Source organism: Pelodiscus sinensis, chromosome 5 (genome assembly GCF_052426305.1).
Source record: "Pelodiscus sinensis isolate ZL-2025 chromosome 5, ASM5242630v1, whole genome shotgun sequence".
NCBI lineage: Eukaryota > Metazoa > Chordata > Testudines > Trionychidae > Pelodiscus > Pelodiscus sinensis.
In genome coordinates, this window is record NC_143056.1 from 44472253 (window position 1) to 44492880 (window position 20628).

Below are 20628 nucleotides of genomic sequence, written 5' to 3' on the forward strand. Positions count from 1 at the left end.
AGATGGACGGGGGCCAGATTTGGCCTGTGGGCTACATCTCAGCTCTCGTGGGGAAGCCCGTAATCCAGAGCGGGAAAGAGGCTCATTAAGCAAACAAAAGCATCTGACCAGAAGCTCCCCATGTGGGGCTGGGGCTGGGCACCCATCTCGCTGGTTAATCGCCGGGTGGCTTAGAGCAGTCATTGGCCTTATCCCAGGCTTTGCTGCGTGATCGTCCATGGGTCATGCTCTGTGCTGTTCCGAGCCCCCAGCCCCTCCAAGGGGGCATTCAGAGAGAGGCTCATGTTTTTCTGTCTGCTAGACTGTTTACTGTCTAAACCATGTTCCTGGCCCTGCTCTGCCCCTGCAGGGAGTTTTGCTGGTATGGCTGTGTCAGTGTCTAGTGCAAGGCAGCCTTCCCCTGTGCTGCTTTGCTCTCCTCACTTGGAGAATCCTGATGCCTCCTTTCCTCCTCCCTTTTCAGTGTGCTAACCCGCTGGCAGGCCTTACCAGGCTTGAGGATTGCTGTGGCAGCGTGGGGCTCTTCTGGGGCATGAACCAGTGCATCCCATGCCCCCCCAGACCAGGTAAGTGCTGTTGCAGGGGAAGCTTTTATGGGGACTATTCGCTTCACGGTACCCAGAGCTGGACTTTCTCCACACATGCTACAGAAGGTGGGGGGAATCCAGAGAGAATGAGGATTCTGCAATCAGCTGAGGAAGCACATGGCTCCTCTCATTTCAGGCCTCTTGGAATGTGGTTGTCCTTTGCTTGAAGACCTCTGGGAAGGAGGGTGCATCTAACATGGTGTCTGGGTAATGCTTGCTCTCTCCAACCTCAGCCCGTGTGCTGGGAGGAGCAGTTTGGTCTGAGCACTGGCTCAGTGCCCAGCACTTTCCCCCCAAACCGCCTCTGTAAAAGTCCAATGCAGCCTGTGGCTCACTCCATGCCAAATACATTAGGAGGGAGAAACAGTAAAACAATGGCCGAGGTTTTAGGAGGTGCAGCTCTAGATTAACCAACGAGGCTGCAGACTCAACTGATAGAGTTACGGGCCTGTTCTAGGCCCTGCGCGGGCTTGGCAGGGGCTCTGGAAATAACACTACATCAAACAATTGGCAGGAGTGTGCTTGGAGTCCATTCCAGGGACACAAGAATCCAGCTCTGATTTTTTTGCTCCCAAGAGCTGAACAGACTGATCCAGCACAGGGGAATCCTCAGCCACTCGGCTAGGACCTTGGGCCTTCACTGTGGGGATCATTCATTGGGGTGCTGTGGTCTCTGGGAAGGACCTCCCCACCCTGGAGAGGGAGGGAGAGTTTCCCATGAACTGGGTGGTGACTCCTGCACTGTTCAGGCCTGCTGCCCTCCATGTGGGCAGACACGCCTATGAGCTCAAGCCTGAGAGGGCATGAGCCCTCCCCACCAAGGCCAGGGGGTGAGATGTGCTTAGGGACAGGAGGAAGTTTCAGGATTGTGATGCCAATAAGGGTGCAGTACCCTGTAGCCTGGAAGGGAGTGCTGAGCACTTCAGCCCCCTCTCTGCAGGAGCAGTGATCTTGGCTGCTTGGCAAGATAGGCTTAGTGTTGTGCTCCCATGCTTCTTGTGGAATGCTGGATGGGGCATGGTGCTTGTCTCCTCCCCCCCCCCTTCCTCAATGGGACAGGAACTGGGTCTTGCCTTTCCCCTGTGGCATGATTGGACCCAGTGCTCCTCACCCGCTGGCATGATGGGGCCCAGTGCCCCCCTAGCAGGTGCAGGGCTGGTAAGATGGCCCTGGTACTCCCTGAGTGGAGGTCAGGTTTCAGTCCCACAGAGGGGTGTGTGTGTGAAGCTGGCCGGCAGTCTGAGGAGAAGATTATTGCATAGGAAAGGAGAGTCTCATGTGGCCAAATAGCTGCTGCCAATAAGCACTCAAACTTGTGCGCAGCCAGCCAGGTCTGCCCCTGCCTCCCAGGCTCCTTCCATCCCCGCCGTGGTTAACCAGCTAGAGAGCTTGCCAGGGGATATCGACCGGGGTTGCTAGAGTTTCTCTAACCCTCTCCGCCTATGCCCGGCCTGGGCCTTGCGGGATGGCAGGAATACCCTCTCCACACTCTGTGAAGAGGGAGTGACAGATGCTAAGTCCCTGCTCTTAGGCTATGTCTACTCTGGCGGGTTGTTGTGCCAGAAATATGCAAATGAGGCTAAGCGTGGAATATCGCCGTGCCCCGTTTGCATACCTAATGAGCCGCCATTTTGCGGAAGAGGCTCTTGCGCCAGAAGGAGCATCTACACTGCCCCTTCTTGCGCAAGAAAAACCCTCTTGCGCAATGCCGTTATTCCTGAAAATAATCAGCGTAGTGGCATTGCACAAGAGGGTTTTTCTTGCGCAAGAAGGGGCAGTGTAGACGCTCCTTCTGGCGCAAGAGCTTCTTCCACAAAATGGCGGCTCATTAGGTATGCAAATGAGGCTCGGCGATATTCCACGCTTAGCCTTATTTGCATATTTCTGGCACAACAACCCGCCAGGGTAGACATAGCCTTGGTGTGTGGGGCATCAGGCTGCAGCTCTCCCTACAGTCCCAGCAGGGCTTTACAAGAGCAGGGAGCCTGTGCCCTAGGGTTCCTTATTAGGATTAGATCAGCCTCTGTTCAGAGCCTTGTAAGAGATCACTGCTGCCTTCTGGGCAGGACAGATTCGTTCCCCCGGCATGCTGACGTCGCAGAAGGCAGTGCGCTGGCCCCAGGAACTGAGACAGGAACGGAGGCCTGGGGATTTAACGTCCAGGCCAGCATGGTGTGAACGGTTCTGAGTGCCAGGCACTGAGGTTGGAGAGGGTGTGCCAAGAGGGACCAGGCTTATTGGCAGGGCTGATCCAGACTAGAACGGCCTGGGGTACCTAGTGTGGGGAGTTGGGAGAAGGAGGGTGCTCTCTGGTTTTTGGTGAGTGTCATGGGGCGCACGCCCCCAGTAGCCTCAGTGCCCCCTGACTGTCTTCACATGGCCCATCTCAGGGCAAGTTACAGTCTGTATGGGTTGCTCATCATCGGCTTCACCGCAGTTTATACTGGCCCTTTAAACAGGCCGAGTCTCCAAACAGATTCTCGTCGTAGCTGGGCACCCCCCGGTAGGGGGACCCAGGCCCACCCTACTCCACCGGGTCCCGGCCCAGGGCCCTGTGAGCGACCGGGTATAGGGTCACTCCCTCGGTGGGGCTAGCTAGCCAAAACCCACCAAGTCTCTCGGGCTAAGAGGGGCGCCTCCCGCTCCTGCCCTGGGCCACTTCCTACCTGGCCTTGCCCAGCTGGCTGCGATCTCCAGGCCGGCGTCCCCTCGGCAGGTAGTCTCCAGGTGGCACCAACTCGCCTCTGCTTTCCTCCCGGCCTCTCCTGGAGTCCCCGGCAACTGCTGAGGGAGAGCTTCTCTCTCCAGTCCCTCTCCTGCAGCTGTAGCCCTCCCAGGAGCTCTTGCTGCCTCTGCAGTCAGCCCTGCCTCCTCTCCAGCAACTGTGCCTCTCCTTTTGTAGCCGGCAGCTGGGCTCATTAGCCTCACCATCTCAGCTGGTCTTGCAGCTTCCCTCAGGCTCGGGGCCTGAGCCTTGGGCTTAAAGGCCCAGTGCAGGGCAGGCGCCCTGTCACAGTGAGAAAGGGGAGCTGGCTGTGGGAGAATCCTTGGGGTATGGGGAGCTCTGTCCTGTGCCAGCTGCTCTATGGAGTACAGTGGGCATGGCACTGTTGAGCTCATGCCTTCTTGCTTCAGTCAGACATGGGGCTCTTGCCTGTCTCATCTCTCCTCGCCTTCTACCATAGGCACTAGTGGAAGTAGACCTCAGCGAGCTGGACAGTTTGACCCCCAAAGAGACAAGGGGAGTAAAGGGGAACAGTTACATGGAACAGGATTGTTGGCAGAGCTTTGAGTCGGGCCCGCCTGCTGCTTGTGTGCATTTACTTACTCATTTAGGTCTTTCTCCCTTCCCTGTGCTGCCTCTTGCTGGGAGGACACTCGTCTGAGAGGCTGGACTGGTTTCTTCTCAGTCACAGGCTGTGCTAGCTGGAGCCATGTTCCCTGAAATGTGGACTAGGATCCCAGCATCAATGTAAGACGGAGGTGCTCTGAGTCGCTGTGACTCTCTTACTCCGTGGGACTCTTCTATGGCCCCATTTTGTGCTGCCTGGTTCTCTCTGCTGGCCCCAGTCTGTGCCAAGAGATGAGCATGAGCATGTGCTCTATGCAAAGGATCACAGGATTGATGGGTTCAGTACAAATGAGGAAATGCACCAGAAGGGCCTTCTACATGCACACTTTTCTCTCCCGGCCCCCCACAGTATTTGGTTTCTGGTGATCCTCTGGCCTGTATCACCATAATTGCTCCCTTTGTGCCGCTCCTATCCCCGTGTTCTCTCTGCACATCCCCTATTTCCCCTTTCTCCCTGCTCCCTTTATCCAGACCTGCTCATGGCATTTTCATTGGGCTACCAAGGGGTATAAGAACTGCACACCCACACCCACCCCTCACCAGGCCCTGGGTATCCCAAACCAATGAATTTGATGAGCTTGAGGCCTAGCAGCCCCTCCCTGATCTCAGAGAACTGGATGGGGTAGGGGATGCACATTCCAGAGTCTTTCAAGGGATCCTTATGGCTGGATCTGGTGCTGCCCTTTGACTCTGCAGGGCGGGTGACTGTCAGGAAGAGAATCCCACATTGCTAAGTGCGTGGCATTTATCACTCAGGCGGGCACACAGTGCCCTTGAGCCCTACATGGGAAGTCTTGGCCATCAATGGCAGCAGAGGGCACATAGCCAGCGTATAGGAAGCAGGCTTCACCCTGCAAACACAAAATCACCACCTGGGCTCTTAGCAGATAGCTGGGGAGTGCACTAGCCTGTCAGAAATGGCCATTATGTGCCAGGGGCTCCTGATTCCATGGCTTGGCATACTGTCCCTGCAGCAGCAGGGGTTCAGGGGAGCAGGACACTGGTTGAGATGGCTGTTTGTCTGTTGTTGGTGCTCAGATGGATGCCTGTCTGGCTTTCATCAGATTAATTCCAGGTGGATATGAAAGTTGGCAGCAAAGAATGTATCCCCCGTCTTCTTCCTTCCCATGCCACCAGCAAATCCCAGCTTCACGCCCCTGTTTGGGCTACAGGATCCCCTTGGAGGCCATCAGGCACTTGTGTACATTGGCAGAAATTCAGGTTTGCTCGAGAGGCCCCGAGCTTCCATTTTTCTCTCTAATTCTGTTGGATCCATTCTTATTTTGCTGCTCCTTAAAAGGCCCCACATGCTGGAGACCACACATGAGAACAGCCCAGCCCCCACCATGTGCTGAGGTTGGGCTGCTGTTGGGACAGGGGAGAGGTGTGCTGTTCTGAATGAGGGCAGTACCATTGAACTGCGGATGTGCTTTCCCCTAGAGCAGGCTCTCAGCATCTGATGCCAGAGCTCAGATAGGTCAAGGGCACAAGTTCCTCTTCTACAGTCTCATCTCTTGGAGGCACCAGCTGCCATAACCATCACCCCCAGCTTTGCTCCATGCCTCCTCTCCTCAGAGCTCTCAGCATCTGTGGATGCTCCTTTTTGCCTTCAACCTGATGCTTGGAGCGTACCACTCAGCATTGTGTCCACCAGCAGAGACTCCACATCCCATGCCAGGAGTCCAGCTGTTTCTTTCAGACTCAGACTGGGGCCCTGCACATTGCTCATGTTGTCGGGCTGTTGTCATTGAGCTGGTCAGCCACATGTGCAGCAACAGCACATCCTGCTCATGTCCTGCTTTCTTCTGGCACTAGGGATTTCCAGCAAAGCTCCCCTTCGCGCCTGTCTGTCCTGGGGAGCTCGGCACCAGAACCCAGTCTCGACAGCTCTTGGAATTTCAAGCATTCCAGCAACCAGAGACGGAAATGGCAGAAATTAGCTCAGCATAAACACTTACAAATGTACGGCAGGGCAGCCAGGCGAGAGCTAGACAAATGAAGAACTTGTTTGGATTGACTTGCTGCCTGAGACACTGGATTATTATTTGAGTCTGGAGACAGACCGACGTCTCTGCTGACTTGCAGCTTTCATATTAGGTACACAGGAGTGTGTGGGAAACATCAGAGAATTGGATGGAACTGAGGCTGACAGCTCTCTGAGTTCACCTGCCATGCCCATTCTGCAGTGACTTGCCCCTGCTGCAGTTCATTATACACCTACCACCAGCAGTAGTATGGGCTATGTCCCAAGGAGTTTACAATCTGAATTCATCACCGAAGGATGAGGCTTGGCTGTACGCAGGCTGGGTGCCTCTTGCTCCAGGCAATGACAGCTGTCATTTGTATGTGTGAGCCTCAGCTGCCTGGTTTGTTCACACTGTTGTGGGGATAACAGATTTCCAGGCCCCCTGGAAGAGGGGTGTTAGAGTACAGACTTGGAAAAGGAGAGTTGAAATGTGGCAAAGTGTGCTGGAAGTGACTTTTGCCCAAGTTAAGCTGGTGGTAAGACATCCAGGAAGAGAAGTCAGACAGAGGAGGAGACATGGGGTTGGTCCAGGGTGGGTGGGTGGGTGTGGGGAATAAATCAGGAGAAGTGAGATGGATCTGTCAGTCATAGGTGTACTGAGCATAATTAAAGAGGTGTGAGTGGATGAGATGATCCAGAAAGAGGGTGTGGAGGGAATCAGAGGATGGGCCAAGGGCAGAGCCCAGAGAGAGCCATTTGTAGAATAGGTGACAGGAAAAAGGATCCCCGGGACAGATCCTGAAGGAATGCCCAGAGGTACTGGAGAGAACTGAGTCAGGAAAGCCAAGGCAGAGCAACACTGTGGGAAAGGGGATGTGATTGTCAGTGTCAGAAGTAGTTGGGAGGCTGAGGAGGAGGATGTTAGGGTGGGGACCCTGGAGGGATTTGGCAGGGAAGAGGACAAAGTCTGTGGGGAAAGCAATATCAGAGGAGTGGGGAGGGTAAAAGTTATGCTGAATATTTGTATTGTGTTGGCAGACTCTGAATTAGTGTCCCAGCATGAGGTCAGGAGGCCTGCAACAGGATGTTGAGTGTTAGGACCATGTGTGCTTGGAGAGCCTCTGTGAGGAAAGCAAAGCTAAGGAGATGGTTTTGGCTGAGACTGACGTCTTTCTCTTAAGTTACCAACAGAAGCAAACCCCAAGCAGGGCATGACTTTGGCCACTAATCTACCATGGCCTCAATGCAGTGTCTCTTCCCCACTGCAGAAGCCTTGGGATAAAGGAGGACAGAAAATGAGAGATTTTCCTTCTAGCTAAGGTGTTTGTTACACCCTAAGACAAGCAAAAACTAACAGAGAGGCCGGTTCTCCAAAGTGCTTAGTGATTAGAATTGCAAAAGAACAGCACAAGTAAGTCCCAAAAGCTTCTCCAACCAAATTGCCCCCTCCCCACACCTCTTTCCCCAGCCCCACTGTGTTTCCTGTGGTTTTTACCTCCTGTGGCCATTTTCATTCTGGCAGAAACCCTGCACTAAAAGCCCTTGGTGCTGCTTTTTAAGGCACTATCCCCACCAGGAGAGGCTCAGACTGCTGCTGCACTTTTTCTAGGATGGAGCCACAGAGCGGGAAACTTAGCAAGGAAGAAATAGCATCCATCTCTTTTCCACAGCCCGGTTAGCTCTGTGGGAGTGAGCATCCCTGGGAGGATAGGTGCTGCTGGATTTGTCCAGGTGTTTTATACCATCTCTTGCACTGACTAAACATCTGGGAGAAACCACTTCCCTTCTGCCCCTCCCAAACAAGCTGTCAAGAGTTTCTGGCTGGAGCAGTAAACTAGTAAAGCAGCCCCTTTGAGACACTGCTCCTTCCCTTATCTTGCAGGATAGCCGAGGGTCAGCCTAGCAATCGGCCCAGATCTGGCAGTCCTGTCGACTCCCAGCCTAGCAGGGTTCACTCCTGCTGCTCCTGGGTGGAGGTTTTAACTTCATTAGGATACGGTTCTGTGAAGGCCAGCATTTTATTTGTATTTCTCCCACATTTTTCAAGTTTTTGTCCTAGAAAAGAATCTGAATTTACTGGAAAGTTGGATCCTGTAGCATTGGCTTGGCATCTGCAATGTGGGCCTCCCACTGTGTTAGACATAGTTGGCAAATGGCGGGCAGCTCCCCCAGCTGGAGACATAGTCATTAGTTACACGGAATGGTATTGCAAGCCACATGCCATTCTCCCTGCTGCCACCCGTAGGCATTGTCAAACCCTGGCTGGCCTCACCACAGCCAGATGGGGGACGACACAGAGAAGAGAGATTTTAAAGTTTTGAAGTATCCAGAAAGACCTAGTTTTCCCGGCATCTGCCATGGACGCTGGTCTCGGCATTGTGATGCACATGGGCATGGCTGGAGAGTTGAGGCTTACGCATGATCCCACTTGGCCCAGTGGATCCCAACAGGCTTGAGACACATTCCTGACTTGCTCTCAGAGGGCTGCCTCTGCCCATCACTTGGGAGTGGCTGAATGGGCTGCAGCAGTTGGTTCACACAGCACAGCACTGCCGGGGTTAGCACATTAAATGCAGAAGAATCTTGTATCCAGTTGGGGTGGCTGGTAAGATTGAATGTAGTTACCTTAGCTGAAAGTTACCCCAGCCATCAAGGCTAACAATCCGAGGTGGGATCTTTGCTGATCGCACATGGGCAGGATCTTGGTTTCGCAGCTCACCTTGATGACGACACCTCCAGCAGCACAGCACCCCTCTCTGGTGCCTTGGGGAATGTTGTGATTTACCAGGAAGCTGTCACAGGTCATCTGGAGGCAACGCATCTGGACACCACGACTCTTTAGCTCAATGCAGCAGTCCCTGGATCTTTTGAGATCTCTGTTCCCAACTCTCCCAGAGCCTGGTGGGACTTGCCCTTGTCCACTGGCACCAAGAAATGAACTTGTTCCCTTGTCCATTACCTAGCAGTCTGCCTGCTCCTAGGAATACAGTCGTGTGCATGCTTTCCCTCTAGAGCCCATTGCTAAGGCTGAGCTGTCTGTTTTTCTGCTGGCAGTGGCTTCAGCAGCTGGGTCAGAGCTTTCTCCTCTTGGGGAGCAGGTCTTTTCTGCTGTGTGTTAAACCAGGCTGAGGTTTCAGTGGCATGCTTGGAGTATTTGCTCATTCCAAGGAGAGAGAGATTTTGCCGTCTGTTTTTGATTAACTACGCACACGCCAGCTCTGGCTGGCTGTATCCCTGGGCTGTTTACTAAGGGCCTATTGACTAAACTCAAAGTAGGCTGAATGCTAGAGATAGGGTCTTTTAGAAACAGAACACTGAGCAAGCCACCAGCCAGTGACTGCCTGCCATGGCATTGGTGCCATCCCTAACTTTTGTGGGCCCATTTGCACATTCTCATTGCACAGCCTTGGTTCTTTGCCTGTCTCTGCCCCAGCTAATGCCCCTCTGAGAGCTACGCTCTCCTCTTGTTGGAACCTGCCTCCCTTTCTCCCAGAAGGCATCCTCTTTGCTGCACGTTTGGTTCATGGTGTACTGACTGTTATACCTGGCTCGGCTCCATCACCTCATTATCAGTAATGACTCATAACCCTGCCCACCCCCAGTGGCTCTCTCTGACACTATAGAGCTCCCAAACAATCTGTTAGAAACACCCCATCCAGTGCCTGCACCAAATCAATATGTCCAGCCACTCATCGCTACCAGTATCTTCTGGCTTCTGTAAGCCCTTGGGCCTAACTCATTGCCTTTCCATACACAGTTGCCATCACTCTCTTGGAAGATCCCTAGAGCGCTAGGGCAGATGTGTAACCTAAAATACATTCATCAAAATGTGCAGAGGCACCAGCTCTATTGACAGGTGAGCTGGGATAGCTGCTGTCCTGGCTGAGACCTGCCCACGGCAGGAGCTTGGTCTGGAATAGTCAGAGGAATGGCTACACCAGTGTTCTCGCTAGGCATTGGTGCTTCCATCCAGGGCTGTATCTCCCTAAGGGCTGGCATTAAATAACTGAGTGACCAAGAAATTCAGCTCATTTTTGATTCACAGCCTTTCCGACTCTCTTCATCCCATCTTGAGCAGCATGGTCCATGTGCTATGTCAGTGCCCTAGCGGCAGTGTGGTGTAATTAGGGCCCTAATAAATTCATGGTCCATTTTGGTTAATTTCACAGTCGTAGGATTTTAAAAATAGTAAATTTCATTATTTCAGCTATTTAAACTTGAAATTTCAGGGTGCTGTAATTGTTGGGGTCATAACCCAAAAAGGTGTTGGGAACACTTACTTCTGAGGTGTTGCTGCTGGTGGCTGCACCTTCACAGCTGGGCAGCTCGAGAGCAGCAGCTGCTGGCCAGGAGCCCAGTTCTGAAGGCAGAGTGGCTCAGAAGTAAGGATGGAATGGTATGAAATTGCCTCCCTTACTTCTGTGCTGCTGCCTGCAAAGCTGGGCTCTCAGTCAGCAACTGCCACCTTTCAGTTGCAGCAGTATAGAAGGCAGTATTGCAGAAGTAAAGGTAGCATGATATGCTATTGCCACCTCTATTTCTGTACTGCTCTGATGGGGCACTGCCTTCAGAGCTGGGCTCCTGGTCAGCAGCTGCTGCTCTCCTAGGCTGTGTCCAGACTCCATGCCTCCGTCGATGGAGGCATGTAGATTAGCCAGATCGGAAGAGGGAAATGAAGCCGCGATTAAAATAATCGCGGCTTCATTTAAATTTAAATGGCTGCCCCGATCTGCCGATCAGCTGTTTGTCGGCAGATCGGGAGAGTCTGGACGCGATGCCCCGACAAAGAAGCCTTTCTTCATCGACACAGGTAAGCCTCGTGAAACCAGGTTTACCTGTGTCGATGAAGAAAGGCTTCTTTGTCGGGGCATCGCGTCCAGACTCTCCCGATCTGCCGACAAACAGCTGATCGGCAGATTGGGGCAGCCATTTAAATTTAAATGAAGCCGCGATTATTTTAATCGCGCTTCATTTCCCTCTTCCGATCTGGCTAATCTACATGCCTCCGTCGACGGAGGCATGGAGTCTGGACACAGCCCCATTCTCTGCCTGGCCAGCAGCCGTCGCTCTCTGGCCACCCCGCTCTGAAGGCAGTGCAGAAGTAAGTGTGGCAATACTGCAACCACCCTAAAATAACCTTGTGACCGCCCCCCTGCAACTCTCTTTTGGATCAGGACCTTCAATTTGAGAGATGCTGGTCTCCCCTCTGAAATCAGCATAAAATAGGATAAACGTACACAGAAGTCCAGATGTTATAGTCTGTGATGCGTGTTTTGGTTGTGAATTTGGTAGGGACCTAAGTATAATGTATCTGGCACTGGGATGGGAACAGGCATAGCATTTTAATCTGGAGCCAGACCTCAGTGCCTTCAAACAAGCCTGAACGCCCCCTGCCCAAATGGTGCTGCTCAGCTGCTTCCTTTGTCTCCAGTCTAAGGGCATGTCTGCACTATGGGTGCCATAGCAACACAGTAGCAGTACTGCCACATAGACACTTCCTGCATCAATGGAAGAGGTTCCGGTGTCAGTGTAGGTAGGCAATCCACCTCGCCCCAGAAGCGGTTACTCAGTCGATTGAAGAATGCTTCTGTCTACACCAGTGGTTAAGTCAGCTTAACTTCCAGGCTCAGGGAGGTGAATTTTTCATAGCCCTGAGCACTAGAGCTGCATCTGTGTATATTTTAAGCATAGCCCAGTGCTAAGCTTCACTCTAACCTTCTGGAAAAGAAGCAGACACAGACACAAAGGAGCCCAGGATTTTCTGGCAGCTTTTGCTGACACAGGCAATGCCTCTGCTCAGTCTGAGCACCAGATCTGTTTTCTTCCAGTCACTAGCCATTATTAAATTCCAGAACAGTAACCTACCTGTCTCCCATTGCCAAGGGCAGGGAGGCTAGGAGTGGATGGGGCAAATTCTGGTGCAGTTCTTCTTCACTCTGCTAGCATCTCAGATTGGCCTTTTGTTGATCTTGTTCTCTCTGTTCTAGTTTGGTGACATCATATTTTAAGGGAGGAAATGCCCCTCTCTGCCTGTGTAACCAAGTCCAGGCTGGAAGTTAGCTAGCATCCTCCTGGAGCCATTCAGCCTCATTGCTCTGTGACCTTATCCTGACACAGAGAGCAGTCTCCATACGCAGTATTTCAGACATTGTAACTTGGTTCCATTGGGTGCAGAGATCTGCTCGTGTTACGCCACAATCACCCTTTAAGTGAGAATCGGTTACTTTGCAAAATTAATCTGTTAATCTAAAGTCTCACTAATAATTTGCTTCGTTAACAAGCATTATTAATCTGCCCACTGAAGATCGGAGGAGCCACACTGGTGCTGAGAATGGTACAAGACTGTGGCTTTCGCTCAGTAGCTTTCAACCCATGTTTTTTACTTCAGAATAGAATCTTTCTCTCCAGCAGGGTCTGGCTGATGGAGGCTGTGTGTGGTCTCTTTCTCTGTAAAGGCCTTTTGGAGAAGAAGTTGAGTTTCATACTCTACTCATGTCCCATCATTGCCTGATCATGGGAACACCTTGCTCCCAGTTGGAGCCCTGTGACATTTGTGTGTTTGCTATCACAATAGACCCGGAGCTGACCTGATGTGTCCTGCAGGCAACCCCCAGCATATGGACTAGGCAGTGGGAGCGGCCTGGAATCTCTTCAATCATTGTAATCCCACAGATAGGCTGGGGGCAGAGAGCGATCTTTTTTTAAAGTATTGGAACTTTAACTGTGATAGCCATGCCCACCTCCCCCTTCCAATGCCCCACACCCAGCCTCAGATCCTTCAGCGTGCTATTCTTTTATGGCCATTTTCTCAGTCTACTGCCTTGTTTCAGATTTGTTCCTTATTTATTCTTGGCATCCACAATGTGCTTAAGTACCTCCCAAGTCCTATAGACGGACACATTCCCTGCCACAAAGAATGGCAGATCTGATACTATAAGGCAGAGCTAAAAGTGCTAGATGGGGGAATAGAAGGTTGGCCGGATGTGGGGTGTCAGGATACAGCCGTATGGTTACTTAGTTGTTATGCACACGTCTTGCTCCAAAACATATTCTGCTATATGTGGGGGGGAAAATCCCTCACCTCACAAAAATCTTTTTCCAGGACAAAGTGCCCCTTTAGCCACTCCCCATTCCATCCTGGCTCCCTCCCCAGCTCCTCCCACACCCTAAAGTTCACTTTCATTCACTCCAAAACACGGTGCCTGAATTGGGCCTCTTTGGAATTTATTGGCTGGATTGTACTCGCCTATAAAAACTTTGAGAGATTTAATTATGTAGGTTATGGACTATTTTTCAATCCACAAAACTATTTTAAGAAACTATTTAAAATTCTGTGTATTGAGAATGAGTGAGTCAGGAAATCATGTCCAGCCAGAGCAAAGAGCTCCTTGTAAAAAGGGGGAAAAGGTAATAAATGGGCCCTTGGCTGTTATTTCAGGATCTCATTGGGGCTTATGTCATTCCTTCCATTTCCATTTCCCTCATCATGTGCCACTGGACAATCCAAGCTGGGAACCTGAGACATCACAGTGGTGGAGAGACGACTGATTGCAGGTGTCATAACTGTGCTGCTTCGCTGGTACCTGTCAATGGCAGAAGCAACCAACTGGAAAATGCGGCAATTCATCTGCCGAGCCAGACCATCATCCAGGCATGCTCTGCCTGGTCTGGATGTTCTTTGCCGTATTTTTGCCCCTTGACTCTTCAGACTTATAGCACAGGCAGTTTTGGGGGCACTTTCTCAGGTCTGAGTTGCAGGCTCCTCTGACATACACCAACAACCTAGAATTGTTGGTGTATGTAGGAGCTGCCTGTTAATCCTACCCATTTGCTAGGGGCTCTGAGACTGTGTTTTAAAAAGTAAATTTCTTGATAAGAAACGAGGCATATGCATGAGAATAGAAATTTGTGGGGAAATCTAAGCCTGAAGGCCTGTCCACCCTCCTGTTTCCACTTAGGTCGTATGCTTATATGAGTAGCTGGCTCCAAGGTTATGATTCATTGGGAGAGAATGATGGCGGGACCGTAGCTTATACACCACACATGGGACCTTTGACATTCCATAGTAACTCATTTCACAAGGAAACAACATTTGTCAGTGGAAGGGCCAACACATTCATGTCCAAGACCGATGGAGTAATCCTATATATCACAGTACAAAATTGACACAGAGTGCCCAAGTGCATCTATTGCTCCTACATATTAAAAGGCCAGCTTTATATGAAGCCCAGTTCTGCAGGAGGTGGCATGCATAGGGCTGAGCCTGCTTCATGAATGCTCCTAGAGAAGAGGGTTCTTTGCCTGTCTCCTGTGTTTGACTGTTCCAAGGTCATGTGTTCACCCTGGGGAAGATTGACGCTGTCACAATCGAACTTCAGGAGTTCAATTTTTTAGGTCTAGTTAAGACCTGCTTGATCAAGCTCAAAGGTTGCCCCCCTCGATGGCTGGTACTCCTGCTCCTGCGAGGAGTAAGGGAAGTTGACAGGAGCATTTTCTCTCTTTGGCCTCCTGCTGTGGAGACTCCTGCTGTGGGGAAACTCAGATCAAGTTGTATTGACTCCAGCTACATAATTAACGTAGCTGGAGTTGGATATCTTTATCTGACCTTCCCCTTTAGTGTAGACCTGGCCTAAGACACTCACTAGTCTCTGGCACGGGACTGTCTTTTACACTTCTTACTCTGTGAGATCCAGGGGAGATACTAGATGCTGTGGGTTGACTTTTCCCTCCTGAGCTCTTGCATCCTGAGCCTTGTAATAAGAACAATGATATTTTGTGCTCAAGTACCAACTTCCATCCCAGGATGTCAAAGCTTGACAATGTAGCCTTACTGGTATCTCTATGTTACTGATGGAGAAACTGAATCAGAGAAGGAGAGTGATTTTTGCGAGGCCACATGGTGAGAACAGAGGCTAGGAATAGAAGAGTGGACTCCCAATCATCAGTCCCCTCTGCTCTACACAGTAGATGATCTGGCTTCTCAATTATGTAGGGACCTTCCTTCTGCTGACCCTAACCCTCAGAGGCATGACTGGAGGATGCATTGAATTATGCACTCTATTAACTTGCTTAGCCAGTCTAATCTCTGACTTGTAGGCTTCATTCACCTTTATTCATTCAGGACCAGGTTTGTAGCTCTCCCCAGCAGTCTGGACTAGTCTCACACCATGGCATATGTGGATTTGGGTCCTTTCTGGATGAGTCTGGCATGTACCACTCTTCATGCAGGTTCCTGTGCCTCTCTGAAAGTACTAGGGGAGCAGGAGAAGTTAGAGTTTTGCATAAAACATTAGTAATAGCCAGATCCTGCTTCAAGGAGGGGATATTGATGAGGGTGTTTATGGGTTATGTCTCTGTTCTAGAGAGGTGACTGTGTGAAAAGAATGGGCTTTGGGACTCAGCATCAAACTCCCCTTCGTGCTCTCCCAACGAGGGGAAATTGCAGTTCTCACTCCTTAAGGATATCAACGCTCCAAGACATGCTGCGAGTTGGAGCTGAGTTGCACCGTGGTTACTCTTATGGTTGCTTGGGTTTGGGAAACCAATTGACAGAAATATGGGGGATAGCCAGATAGGCTGAGACTAGGATCAAACACCATGGTGGTAGGTAGGGCCTGCTTCAGACCACCCGAAACTCATGTCACATTGGGAGTGTAGGTCAGAACTAAGGCCTGTGGTTGTGGTATGAAAAGGGCAAAGACCTTGTTAGGATTTCTTTTGATTGAAAAGGAAAGGCATGGCTCAGAATATGTGAATTACTGTTGAAGCATTTGTCATAGGGAAAATGAGAAACATCAACTGACTACCCTTTATTTTGCAATAAACATTGTTTAAACCCTTCTGAGTGGGGAAATGTTTTCCAAAGCACTTAAGTCCCATTTTCAAAAGTGAGTTGGGCACCGAGGACCTGTGTTTCATTGAAAGTCAATGGGGCTTGGGCTCCTAACCCACTTGGGCACTTTTGAAAATGTTACCTGCGGGTATGTTATGACACTCCCCCCAAAGCCATGACTTTTGTCACCTTCAGCCTTACTCCTCCCCCTGCCCATGGCCTCCAGGTGTTAGAGGTGAATTGTGTAACTACTCTGCATGGCTAGCGGTTAGAGGACAAACCTAAGATGGGACCAGCTAGCATCAGTGACTGAAAATAAGCGCATTGAGCATCACTCTGCAGGCTCTTCACTTGCAGAACTGCTGTTGAAGTCATTGGCAGCATGTGCTCTGAGCACTTGTAGGATCCAGTCCGTTGTATAGTGAACAAATTGAAATGCCTGGTTGTGACGCCAGTAATAATGGAGGAGTAAAAAATAAAGCAGAAAGCAAGGGATAGAAACATTTGAAAGGAAGATTTGAAAAAGGGGGGAGTTGATGGTGCTGGAGGCAGTGCCAAGTGGCAGTGCAGAAGAGGAGAAGGCTTTCACACCAGCAGCAAAGAGACTGACTGTAGGCATGGAGAAAGAGCCAGTGGAGTAGCAGAGGGTGTAGAAGGGAGGGTTTGGAGGTGTTTCAGGCACATCTTCTGCTCCCAGGTGGGACCACTGCTGAACTATTTAGCAGCATGAAATTGATCTGAGTTCCTGGTGCTCTTAGCCATTGCTGTGGAGGTAGTGATGGGGACTTACTAACAGAGGAGAGGTGGGAGAAGAAGAAAATACAGGGTCAGGAGTACCTCAAGCTCACAGACAGTGGGTGGAAAGGAGAGGCTGGAATCAAGGAAAGAGGAAGAGAAAAAGGGTGTGTGGAGTTCAGCCCTAGTTTCTAAGCCTCCAAACTGTTTGCTGTTGTCCTAGCTCATCCACTGATTGAAAACGGACAGGTGGCGTGTCCCCAGGGATACAAGAGACTGAATCGGAGCCATTGTCAAGGTAAGGATGCTGCTCTGATCCCTTTCTCAGACTCTTTATCAGGCAGAGTAGTAATCATTCCTCTGTGTAAAATGAGTTCATTTCCTGCCCTGGCACTGACTTACTGCGAATATTACAGTTAAAGAGCCCCGAGCCGTCACGTGTGAAAGTAACTAGCTAAGTACTGCTAACTGTACCGAAAGATTGCATGTCTCTGACAGCTCAGGCTGCTTCCCAGTGATACCAGCCAAATTCGTCAGACAACAGCCTGACCCACCTTGATTCTCTGTGTGTGCATACACTAGTGATGGGTGCATCTCTGACTGTGTTCTGCATGTACTCAGTGGTGTTAAAACAGGCGATCTGTATAATTCCTGTAGCCTGAAGCTTTAACTGTGGGTTACCACTGATTGGGGAGGTGTTTGGGTTTTTTAAAAGAAGGAGTGGTGAAAGTGAAAGCGAGTTGGCTTGAAAATCTGTCTGAACCAAGTACATAAACTTTGTACGTGCCAGGCTCCTCAGAGTCTGCCTTGCTCCAGGGTGGGGTCTGTCTATGCACATTTCAACCCACAGTCTCCTCTGCCCCACCTCAGGGGCTGTCTGTGTTTGGACCATTTAGCCCATAGCCCCCTCTGCCCCATGTTGGGAGTATGGGGCTATGTCTAGGGCATTCAGCCCAGAGCGCTCTCTGCCCCACGTTGTGAGGTGTGGGTGTCTGGGGCGTTCATCCCAGGAATCCCTTTGCCCTACATTGGCCCATACAAGATACACTGCCCATTTACCTCAGGGGTCCTATCTGCCCTATATTGTGGGGTCTGTGTGTCTGCCATTCAGCCCAGAGGCCACTTTGTCCCACATTGGGAGTAAGGGATGTGTTGGGCTGTTCACTCCAAAAGTCCCCTCTGCTCCACATCAGGGGTGTGTGTACGTGTATGTATGGGCCATTCAACCCAAGAATCCCCTCTTCCCCACACTGGGAGGAGTCTTAGGTGGGCCATTCTTCCTGGAGTTCCTTCTGCCCCATGTTGGGGGGTGACTCTGTGTGGGCCAATCACCCCAGTAGTCTCCTCTGCCCCACATTTTTTGTACATGGCTGTGCCTATCCCATTCATCTTGGGCATCCCATCTGCTCCACTTAAGGAGGGGGCCTTTTCCTCAGTTCCTCATTAGGGAAAATATCTGACACTTTTCAAATCAGGAATTTCTTGGTCACATTGTCATGATTCCTTATATGCCATGAGCTGTCCCTCAGAGAATGCTGTCTGGGCCTGGCACATGTAAGCTCATGGCATGCAGTCTAATGACTCATCTCCTCTAGCAGGGACTTTCCATATCATTGAATTAAATAATGAATCACCCTAGAGCAGAGGTCCTCCAACTGAGGGGTCAGGACCCCTCAGGGGTTGCAAGGTTACTATGTGGGTGACATAGGGAAGAGGGAAGGAGTGGGGTGCCTGGTGGTCATCTGGCCAGAGGGAAGGGCAGGAGCAAGGTGCTGATGGGTGTCTGGTCGGGGCAGAAGCAGGCTGGGGGTGCAGGGTCTTGGCATGGAGGGTAGGCAGGGTGTGCAGGGTCTGGGCAGCACTGCTTTCAGGCTTCCTGTCCCAGACATGGCTTCCTGCTGCTCCATTGGCTGGATTCTGGCTAATGGAGCAGCAGCAGGATCCCCAGTCTGGGAGCTGGCCTCGAGCAGAACTGGATCTTGAGGAACCTCAATGGGATGGACCCTGAGACAGCTCCAACAGGCCCCCTCAGCCTTGCACACACCACCCAGCAGCAGCCTGGAAGCAGCAGCAGCAGCAGCACATCTTGCTCCCCTAATCTCCCCAGCTTAGCCGGTACCTGCTGGTCTCCAGAGACGAATATATCTCAGCACTGCCTGCAGATCCTGCCTAAACGATACGCATGTGCCACTCCTCGTCCCTCTGCCGCCATTTTAGCTGCCCTCCCCACCTAGTCCCTGCGTGCTCAGTGTGTATCACTAGCACATCTGGCACAGCCAGACGCGGTCACTCAGGTGATCACCAGGCAGGGGGGAGGCTGCGCAGCTCCTGTTTCCTACCTCTCTAGAGCACGGGAGAAGGTAGGGTGTATGAGGAAGCAAGCGCTTTGCAGTTGGGAGGGGAGGAGTAGTGTGTGTGCTTCCCCACAAGCTGGCTCTGGCTCAGAGCCTCGGGGCTCCCCTGCCACAGGAAGCCGGCACGGGCTCCAAACTTGCAGTGAATGGGGATGATGCTGGATCGCCAGCATGTGTTCCCTGTTGCAGGGTGGGAGAGTGAGAAGGGGCTGAGCTCGAGCCGTAAGCCATATTTGGCTCCTAATTGAGCCATATATGGCTCACCAGACATAGGTTGCTGACCCCTGCAATGATGCCTGCTGCCCTTCCTGCTGCCCAGGTGGTGGGGATAAGTATTTAGCCAGGACTCCTGAGACATCCAGTTGGCTTTAAAACATTGACTGACCCTCCCAGCCCCCTGTCTTTATCTTACAGATAGCCCAGAGGGGAGAGGGAATTTGCTTTAGGTCACACACTGCATCAGTGTCAGAGGACCTGGGAACTGCAAGCTCGCACGTATGCATTGCCAGAACCAGCTGCACCAGTGACAAGCTGGACACATGCCTTCCACTCCTCAGGCTGATGCTGGGCTATGAGTGCAAGGCAGGTTTCTCCAGCCCTTGCTGTGCACCTGCACTCTTTGATTCTGGACAGTGCATCCTTTGCAGACAGTGCCTCAGTCTGACCACGCAGGAGATTTGATTGAAAAGAGACTTGCTCATGATCTGCGCCTTGCCAAGCCTGGGTCTGACAGCTGTAAAAATGACCTTGCCAGGATCGCCCCATGAGATGCACCATCTGGTGTCCATGAGGCTCCCAGAGTCGAGCAATAGTTCGAACCATCTATGCAGCTGCAACAAACAGGCCGTGCACAGCGAATGTGGGATTGCTGTCATCACAACGGTTCCTATGAAACTGTTCGCAATACAAGTGCCCTACAGCACACTGCACTGGCTGAGACCAGCTTGCTGCTGCTGTACGGCAAAGCTGGGTTGTAGGACTTGAGGGACTTGGAGACCTGATCCATTAGAGTAGGTAAGATACCAGACAAGCAGCTCTAATAGTCCTGGGAGAAGGGCCACAACCTTGAATCTCAAGGCAGCTGCAGGGAGGAACAAAGGGGACCTAGCCAGGGCAGAAGGCAGTAAGCAAACTGCACGTGAACTTGGTAGGAGACAGGCAAGGCAGGACTTGGTCAGAGGGGAGGAGGTTTTAAAGAAGACTGGAATCTCCTGGTTCATTATTGTACTCACCTGGGGCTCAGCTAGCAAAGCCAGGCTCCCATATTCCTTCTTTACCCATGGCATATGGTCCAGCTGCCGCATCTGTATGGCACATGGTGAGTGGACCCAGCTGGATGAATCTGGAGAATCAGTAGCAGGGTGAGAGAGAGGCAAGGCTAACAAGAAGTTCTGGGTGGGCTGTTTGCTCTTGAAACCCCTTTTTCAGGTTAACATGGCCCATTGGACTAGATATCCTTAGCCCTGCTCAGTGTGGGAGAGGGACTAGATGGCCTGCAGAGGTCCCTTCCAGCCCTACATTGCTAGGTCAGGCTCCTTGAGAGAGCAGCACTTTGCAGAGTCTGGTGGCCTGTGCCATTCAGGACACTGCCACTAACCCTGCCAACAGCCTAGCTGGGAATCCTCTTGGGGCTCACAGCTGGACTGTCCCTGGCTGTATCAGAGGCTCTGACTGCAGAAGGAGCCAGGCTGGAGTCACGATTGTTTCATACTGTTTCAGAAATGGAACAATTGGAAATCTCAGAGAGCACCTCCATATAGTCAGTGCCTTAAGGGGCCCTGCCAGGGCCTGACCTCACTGTG

General features: G+C 51.4%; 1 protein-coding gene across 2 annotated transcripts in view; it reads left to right on the forward strand.

The window, feature by feature from the left end:
- LTBP2 (latent transforming growth factor beta binding protein 2) overlaps positions 1–20628 on the forward strand; it is a 129507-nt gene that overhangs the window by 66663 nt on the left and 42216 nt on the right. For both annotated transcript variants that reach the window (XM_075926872.2, XM_075926873.2), the window contains exons 8-9: positions 464–566; positions 16696–16770. In XM_075926872.2, the coding sequence (XP_075782987.2) occupies positions 464–566; positions 16696–16770 (178 nt within the window). The remainder of the gene's footprint in view (positions 1–463; positions 567–16695; positions 16771–20628) is intronic.